We start from the raw sequence: 9,117 nt of genomic DNA, 5'->3' as shown, positions 1-9,117 counted from the left end.
CCTAAAGAAAGGGCACTGGACAGATGGGGGCATAGGTGGTGACCCCCTCCCCCTCCCAGGTATGGAAGGTGTCAGAGTGAGGCAGCACAGTGACACTGGGAAGACAAGAAAACCCTTTCTCCTTCACGCCACAGCTCCATCTGGATCATCTGCCTCCCATCCCAGTTCATCTGGCCCAGTCCTCACGGCCTTGTCTGACATGCTGCCTGCAGGCACCTCTGAGTCCCGCAGGGCCGGCTTCTGTTCCTTCATGGAATCTCACAGGCCAACAGCATGGCTGCATGATGTTATACCAGGGTTTTACTTTTAGACCTTGGAGTTTTATGTGCACACACTTTTTAATACAAAAATTAGACATGCTCATTAAAAGAAAGCATTAAATATAAAAATATACAAAGTAAAAAAAAGATTTTAAACTTTCCCCTTCAAGGGCCCTCCATGTCAGGCCGTGTGCCCGGGGTCAGGGTCATGGGAGGTGGGTGCTGGGCTCTTGGGAGGCTTCCGGAATTTGCTCTGGAGGAAAACTCTGGGCACACACAGGCCTTCTTTTTTATTCACAGTCTCCCGCAACACGTACTCGTTCACCACTTCTTCATAGCCAGTGTCCACAAAGAGCCGAGCCAGGAATTCTGCAGGACACAGGTCAACAGTGTTCATGGCTTAATCATGGCCTGACATCCATGTTGAGAGAAGGGGCAGGGGCCGCACCCACTCTGTCCTCTGCCCTCCCCTCCCCCCTTCATTCAGCACAGGTCTCAGCAAGGCGTTCAGTAGCAAGTCAGAGCCTGCCCCTCCCCCAGATGCCCTGACATGGTCACTCGGCTTGTGGGCACACCAGTGCAGGGCTCATGTCTGTTGCTCCAGAGGCTCAGCGAGAGAACTGGTCCAGGGACTCATGCACATGAGCTCCAGGACAGCTGCCAGCCCCGCCCAAGCCAGCACCACCAGTGACAGTGCAAAGGACTGGAAATACAGCAGACAGCATTTTAAGGTGAGGTCCCATTCATCTTACCATCGGTGAAAAAGTATGACCTGGTTCCATCTTGTCTGACATAAAAGTTTTCTCCAAGCTTGCTGCCGGCTTTAAACCTGAGCATAGCATGGTCGTACAGCCCGTAGTCACGGAACAAGACACACCTGCCAGGTTTCAGTACCTACGAGACAAAAGCAGGCTGCAGGTTACCAGGGAGAGCTTGCGTCTAATAGAGCTTATTGTAGCTTTTAAAATCTGATGAATTTAGAGATTACAGTAACTTAGAAATTGTGATAATTATGAAAGGGGCAACTGAAATGCAGGCAGTCCCTGGGTTATGAACATCCGGTGCCCATACAACCTATAGTTACAAGCTATGGCATTAAAGGTACATACAATGGCTCGTAATAACAACCAGGTGCTACTTTGAGCCATGCAGCCAAACAGCAGCATTATCCCTATTATTAGTGTGTTATTTTTCTCATGTTCTTGCAAGTGTTTTTTTAATGTTTACTATGCACAGAAAGGTACACACCTACTTTAGACTAAGACAAACATATGAGGTTAGATGGGAACTGTGGTGAGCTGTGTTTACCTACCGATTCAACTATAAAAACAGCCTTAGGAGCAGGGTCTGTCTGTAGCCGGGGGGCTGTCTGTGCCCACGCCCACGTACATGGGAAGGACCTGCTAGTGGAGCCTCACGGAGCATCACTCTGCTCTGTTACACAGCAGTTAACTCAACTTGGAGGCAGCAGCAACAAACACAAGCAAAGGAGCAGAGAGGACGTGGCAGGAACCCAGGAACCACAGGTACTTTCTGAGCATCAGAAAGTACTTTCAGAGGAGCGGTGTCACAACTAAATGAAAATGTAGCGACGTCGCTCAAGTACATTCTGGGACCTCTACGTGGCAAAATGTTCTTCCAACCCTTTATGACCTTCCTCGGGGCTACAATGCCTAACCAAACCACCCCTTTAAAAAACTGTCACGAAAGTCTGCTTTTCACTGATTTGCGCTGACTTTCCTCAGTCTGAATCTTGGGTCTGGCTTCCCTGTTTGGTGAGCTCTTCACGGTGCTACTAGCTGATGAACGCCTAGTACTCCACGGTTCACCAGACATGTCTCACCAAATCTTCACAAGAAGGCAGGAAGAAGCATTATTAATATCTTCATGTGCGACGAGGACAGTGACGTGCTAAGAAGCTGCATGATTTGCTTGATGATCACCAGCTAGCTACTGAGTTGGGGATTCAGGACTCACACAACTATGGGCAACACGGCCCCTTCACACCACTGACAAGAGGCAGGCTCACACAGGATGGTGACTTGGGTAGGAAGATGGAGGTTGTTCAGCAAAGGGGTCTGTGAGAGCACCAAGTGGTGCATCCCCCAGCTGAGCCTTTCCCAGTTCACCTGTCAGAGTAGACGAGTCTCCAAGATTCGAAGGCAAGATTAGCTGTATAGAGTATGATAGCTCTGATCTTACACAGCAAAAACACGCTGTATGCTTTTCAAAATGAAAAGTAGTATTTGTGATAGGAAAATTCTTTCAAATTGTGTAACCTATCAATGACAGGGAACTTCAAAGGCGGAACTAAGCTGAAATCTTGTCATTCTGACCCATCTCATCCACAAGATGATTTTAAAAATATTTACTTTCAAATGGACACGTGCCACTTATTGTCATCCATGTTTTTCTCCTTTGAAAACGTATGTGCTATGCCAGAAGACTAATGGACCATGTGAACCTCATTCTCCATCACCTTGAAATCGGAAGAACTAGATGGTACCCGGATACTGCTGCGGATCACTCGGAAAGGGATCACGTGAGAAGGGCCTCGATAGAGTAGGCAGAAAATGTGGAATAAAACCCAAAAGTCATAAAGAACCCCAGGCTTACTGGTGGGATGACGACTGGTCATCACCCCCAGACAACGGCTCTACGTCACCCTGCAGGTCTGGAAATGGACACACCAACGTGGCTCCTGTTTCAGTCAAATAATGGGGAGGCTTTCACACAAGGTTGGTCCTCACTTCCTCAGCATAATCAATCCTTTGAGACACCCAAAGACGAGGTTCAGAAGGGCGGCAGGGTGAGGAAAGAAGGCAGGATGGAAAGGGGAAACCCGGGCGGAAGTGTGGCACACTGTGGGGCGGCAACCAATGACATGAAATCAAGGACAAGGACAGGTATGCACGGCTGAGTGGAAACCTGATTTGTTTTGTAGCCCAATTCAAAACAGAATGTTTAAAAAAAAAAAATATCATATATACTCGAGTATAAGCCGACATGAGTATCAGCGGAAGCACCTAATTTTACCACCAAGACGGCATAAAATGTGCTGAAAAGCTCGGCTTATACAGGAGTGTAAATGGTATGTGCTGTGCTATTAATGTTCCTGCATCATTTGCTGTGCACTTCATCTTTCCAAGCATATTATGAACTCATCCACAAAACTTCCCAGCGGGCATTTTAAAGGTACTCAGTGAAGAGTCTCATGGGAAAAAAACGTTTTACTTTGCTGAAAAACCTAAGTTTTAAAAACGTGACTTATGGAGGAGACCACATTCTGAAATCTTCTTAGAAGCCTCCCTTTAGAAGAAGGGCAAGGTTGCATGGACGGTAGACAACACTCACTCAGGAATTTGGAAGTCTTGATTCAACTCTGTTCTTCCACTAACGAGTTGAACGACCAAGAAGTAATTTCGTCCCTCTGAATTAGCTTCCTTGTCTGTAAAACAGTAAGTGGGAGACTAATGCCTCTGACCATGGTGCTGCATCATTTACCAGGCATTTTCCAATGCAACATTCCTTCATGTTTGCACCTCGCGTCAAGAGTAGACTGAGTATACCTACTTTACAATGACAACGAATCTTCAGGACTTGCCTGAGGTCTCACGGCAGACAGGTGGAATAGGGAAGACTGAAGTCTGTCTTCTGATGGTAAATGTGGCTTATTTTCAGGTCACCATTCTCCTCCAGAAGCAGCCCTGGTGGGGTAATGCCTTACAAGTTGGGCTGCTAACCACAAGACCAGCAGCTTAAAACCACCAGCCCCGGAGGCACTATGGGGAAGCCGTGGACTGCTAACCTCAAGGTCCGTGGTTCAAATCCATCAGCCACTCCTTGGGAGAGACAGATGAAGCTATCTGCTCAGCAAGGATTTGCCGCCTTGGAAACCCTATCGGGTTGCCAAGAGACAGAATTGACTGGACAGCAGCTGCGTGTGAACTTAGGTAGGAAAAAAGGTACACCTTTGGTTTCCCGCCCTTTAGCACGCCTTCATTCTAAGTATTAACAACAGAGCATGTTCTCACTAAGTCACAGATAGTTCCATCCCATGGTATAGCTCTTGACGATTTGCATTCACCACTACTTCAAAAGCACGGTATTTGTTTGACCTACCACTAGATCTTAATAGTGTATTAATAAAAGGCATATTTATTTCTCATATTATAGATCTGTCTTATAACAAATTTTCTAACTTACTTCAACAGTTTGCCCTTGTAATCATAGCTTTTTTTTTTGTAATCATAGCTTTTCTTTTAGGCCTTTAAAGAAATTTGGAGAAGGGGTTCATACCATATGCTCAATGGACAGGTCTTGCACAACAGATTCTTTCCAAGGTCCACTGCCACTGAATCGATTTTGAGTCAGATAAACTCTTTATAAGGTTACATGATTTCAGCTACAACCTGTCTGGTAGTGTGTGCATTTCCACAGGAAAAATTAATTATCTAATGGGTTTCTGGTGTCTTAAAATTTCTACCACACTATTTACTTTACAATAACTAAGGCCAGGGTTGCATTTTGAATATATAGCTCTAAGTGCAATAAAGCACTTTGAACCAACACCTCCTTTTCTACCTTGTGGCATGTTCTGCTCTCCCCCTGAGAGGCGGAGGACCGAAGCCCATGAGCTCACTGAACCTTGAAGGTCCTCAGTCTTTCTAGGTCATGCACCTGCCCATGGCAGGGACACCTCCCACCCTCGAGGACGACACGCTCACCGGGAGTCACTGGGTTTGGTCCCACGCTGGCTTATACTAGGTGTGCTTGGTTTTATAATTACATACATTATAAAGCTAGGAATGTGACTAGAAAGCATCTTTATTTTCTACGAAAAGGAAGTTGAGTTATTGCCCTGATAATGCAGTACTGAACAGCTCGCTGTTTCACAAGGGGCATGAGACCCCACCGTGAATGCCCAGGTGAAAACATAAAAGACATTTTCCAACTGTTTGTCAATGTTTGCTCCACTTTTAATAACAGCAAATCGCTTTACGTGTGTGGTAATGCGTGAAAGGGAGTCAGTGCTCAGACACACAAAGAAACGGCCTTGGCCTTCAGCCAAAAAGTGATGAAGCAACAGAGGTGCACATATTTCAATAAAACGAGCCACGCATCATTTTAAATGGTTCCTTGATTTAGTTAATTTTTTAAATAAAGTAACAGCTGCCGACTGTTAATGTAAATAAGAACACTTCTTCTGTAGTTGTTGAAAAACCCTCACATACGCATCACCTCATCTGCCTCTCACCATGACTTTGTGGGAGGAGCTTCTACTTTACAGACAAGGAGACTGAGTCTCAGAGATGGGAGCTGAGGGGGCTGCTCCCCAGACTAATGTGTGAAGCTTGATTTCGGGCCTGCTACGGCAGCCTCCTGGTGGCCACCAGTTTGAGTGGCCACCAGTTTCTCCCTCCTCCAAGAGCAACACGGTGGGAGGGACAACAGCCACAACAATTATGACCGACTTAAAAAACGCTCGCCATGTTCTTGGTGTTGGGCTAGCACTTTATACATAGCTCAGAAAATTCTATGATGCAGGTATTATCTCAGTAATGAACTGGCCATGCTCATCAGAGCAGCATCAGAGCCACTGCCTAAGGCAGATATGGGGCGGGGGTGGGGGAGTCATTTTAAGCTCTTTCTGGGCACTGATGGCACAGCCTACCTGGTGAGATGGTGGGAAGCTGTGGATCTAACAGGGTAGGAAGACTGGGATGGCCGGTGCGCATGTGCAACCCCCACCGCATTTACCTGGTAAACGTTTTGTAAGACGCGGTGCATCTTGTCAGGGTGAACAGCCGAGAGCACAAAAATCAACAGGACAGCATCCACAGACTCGGAGGGCACGTGCTCCAGAAGGTCGTCGGCAGTCAGATCACACTGGAACACCTTGCATCTTTCTGTGTCATAGGAGGGGTTTTGCTAGAGAGGGAACAGGAAACACAGTTTTAATCCAAGAGCCACATCAATATAGAAAAAGGCAGCATCAAAAGGAGAGTCCATCTCCCCGTGTGCTGCTCCACAGACATGCGCACTCACTCTGTTCCAGGGAAGGACTGAGGACCAAACCATTCTTCTAGGAATAATGTGCCATATTTACGAGGGGCTTCAAAAGGGTGGAAAATTCCATTATCTCTTAATGCCATCTTACCAAAACCTTTTTCAACCCCCCTCAACATATTACAAGAGGTAAGGGTTCATTTCAATAAATCATTTCACCCATCTATCAAACCTGAACCATTTAGAAGCATATAATTTGAGAAGTGATAACCCACAAGTGGCCTCTGCTTCCTTACTCTTTTGAATCACTCTCCAGTATGAACCCCAATCTTATGAGAAGTCCTTCGACTCTCTCTCATTGAGATGTGCCTGTAACACAAGGTTGTCAAAAAGCATTGCTATAAAACCACAGAAACCTTTACTGAAAAATACTCAAACCTATCCTTCATCTCAGTCTTTACACTTCTGACAGGGTGCTTGCACCTCTCTAATGCTGCCCTGGGGAGCCCTGGCGTAGTGGCTATGCGGGGCTATGCCAACCACAGGGACAGTTTGAAATCACCAGCCACTCCTTGGGAGAACAAGGCTTTCCACTCCCACAGCGTTAGACAGTCTTGGAAGCCTACGGGGCAGCACTACTGTTCTAGTGTCGCTATGAGTCGGAATCGGCTCGATGGCAGTAAGTCTGAACATTTCCCCCACAGAATTATGGACTGCTTTGATTTACCCCATGCCCAAGCATCCTCAAGGGATTAAAATAATGTTCTTTGAAAATGTTGACTTTGACAAACAAAAAGAAGTTTGACAAAAAGTGTCAGGTATATCAAAAAACAAGAAAAAACCCAATCTGAAGCAAAGAAAACCCCAGGACTCAGATACGACACAGATGTTCGCACTATGAAGACTCACAGCCATGGGGGTGGTTCTGACTCAGCAGAGTGGAAGTGCCCCTGTGGGTGTCCAAGACTGTAAATCTATGGGAGCAGAAAGCTTCAACTTTCCCCTGCACTGTCCCACTAGACATTTAAAAACCAATGATTCAGATATTTAAAGGTTCTAAGAAAAGTAGACAACATGCAAGATTAGGTCATTTCAGCAGAGACACAGGCAATGGAAATAGTGGAAGTGACAGGCGTAATGAAAACAAAACACACCGTAACAGAAATAATGTTTTCAATGAGTTAATTAGCAGACTCAACAGAGTCTAGGTAATAATCACTGAGCTTGAAGACAGAACAACAGAAATTATGCAAACTGAAAATACAAGAGGAAAAAGTGAAAACAAAAATTAAGCAGCCGAGACTATGGGGCAATATCGGATGATAAAACATAAATGAATTAAAATCTCACCAAGAAAACTAAGAATGCAAGAGAGAGAGAGAGAATGGATATGGGACCAGAAAAATATTTTGAGAAATGAGATCTGAACTTTCTCAGATTAAAAATAGAATAACCCAAATAATGGAAACATATGGTTCTCACTTCTCACTGCCACTATGTTGATGCTGACTCAAAATGACCTTTCCCTTGTGAGTTTTTAGGAAGCCAACAGCCTGGTCTTTCCCCCACGGAGTGGCTGGTAGTTCCAAACGACTGACCTTGTAGTTAGCAGCCCACTTGTAATCACTGTGCCACCAGGGCTTCTAGCAGATAGGTGGCTGTCTACATGCTTGGAGTAAAACACTCAAACAATGTTGGAGATAAAAATCTTAGTTCCTCAAAAGAAAAATATCAATGAGCTTGACATTGCAACATTATAATTGGAGAGAAACCACAGAGAACAATGGGAAAGGGTACTCCTATAATTTAAGCTCCACGTGGCTGGGGGTGTTTGTCTGTTTGCTGCTTAATCTTGGTGTTAAACTGTGACTGGCAGATAGCAGGCTCTCAACACTGGTTCAACTCATTAAATACTGAGACTCACATAGGAAGTAAAACTAATGCTTCTTTGTATTTGACAGGGTCCTCAGCCTCCCTCGTAAGCAGAGAAAAACAAGTTAGAATATGAAGATCTAACTTTCTGCCTATGAAATTGGGAAAAGTAAGACTGAGAATAACACATATCGTGGCAATGAAAAAGGTACTTCTATTTTATTGGTACAAAAATGACAAATCACTAAGACCTTTTCAGAAGGCAATTCAGCATTATCTATTAAAATTCCAATGTGCTTTTTAATTTGTTTGTTGGTTTGCTCTTAATCCGAGGAGCTGTACTCTTACATCATTCACCACAGAGAAACACATGTGTTTGAGGGAGCGTGTGTTCATCATATCACAATGATAGTCACTTTAGCACTATTGAAATAAGAGTATCACATGCCCATTATACAGAACAATACAACGGTAAACAAAAATATGGTCAATCTATATGTACTAACATGAAGAACTGTGCAAGACATAATAGAGATAGAAGGAAAGCAAGTTTTAGTACAATGTTAACTTTTATTTTTAAAAGCCCAACTAGTACTAAAACTATGTAAAGTTTATTTTACCTGTTGCTAACTTTTTTTGCTAAGAGCACAAGACTAATATTTTTGTAATGAATGAGTCAAACAGTTCTCAAACTAGCATTACTAATAGTGAAATTGCCAGACTTTAATGCCTTCTAAGTAAAGCTGCATGGTTGTCTATGTACATATAATGTACAGAAACAGGAAACTTAACACCAATTCAAACCCAGGGACAAGGGAACAACAAGTGACCCAAAATCAGTGGCAAGAAGGGTGTAAGAGGCTTGGTAGGGCTTGATCAAGGGCAATGTAACCGAGAGGAATTACTGACACCCAAATGAAGACTGAGTATGATAGCGGGACAAGAGGAAAAGGAAATAGAGGAAAGAACTAGGAGG

The 9,117-nt window shown here is 44.5% G+C and overlaps 1 protein-coding gene across 2 annotated transcripts in view; it reads right to left on the bottom strand.

Annotated features, from left to right (window-relative positions):
• Positions 1–391: 391 nt before the first annotated feature.
• METTL6 (methyltransferase 6, methylcytidine) overlaps positions 392–9,117 on the bottom strand; it is a 13,269-nt gene continuing 4,543 nt past the window's right edge. For both annotated transcript variants that reach the window (XM_045297681.1, XM_045297682.1), the window contains exons 4-6: positions 6,021–6,191; positions 1,013–1,154; positions 392–629 (exon numbers count right to left, since the gene is read on the bottom strand). In XM_045297681.1, the coding sequence (XP_045153616.1) occupies positions 442–629; positions 1,013–1,154; positions 6,021–6,191 (501 nt within the window). In that variant the 3' untranslated portion in view covers positions 392–441. The remainder of the gene's footprint in view (positions 630–1,012; positions 1,155–6,020; positions 6,192–9,117) is intronic.

This window comes from Echinops telfairi, unplaced genomic scaffold (assembly GCF_000313985.2).
Source record: "Echinops telfairi isolate 266 unplaced genomic scaffold, ASM31398v2 ScPeMD7_7420;HRSCAF=8458, whole genome shotgun sequence".
Taxonomy (NCBI): Eukaryota; Metazoa; Chordata; class Mammalia; order Afrosoricida; family Tenrecidae; genus Echinops; species Echinops telfairi.
This window is presented reverse-complemented; position numbering and strand designations above follow the sequence as displayed.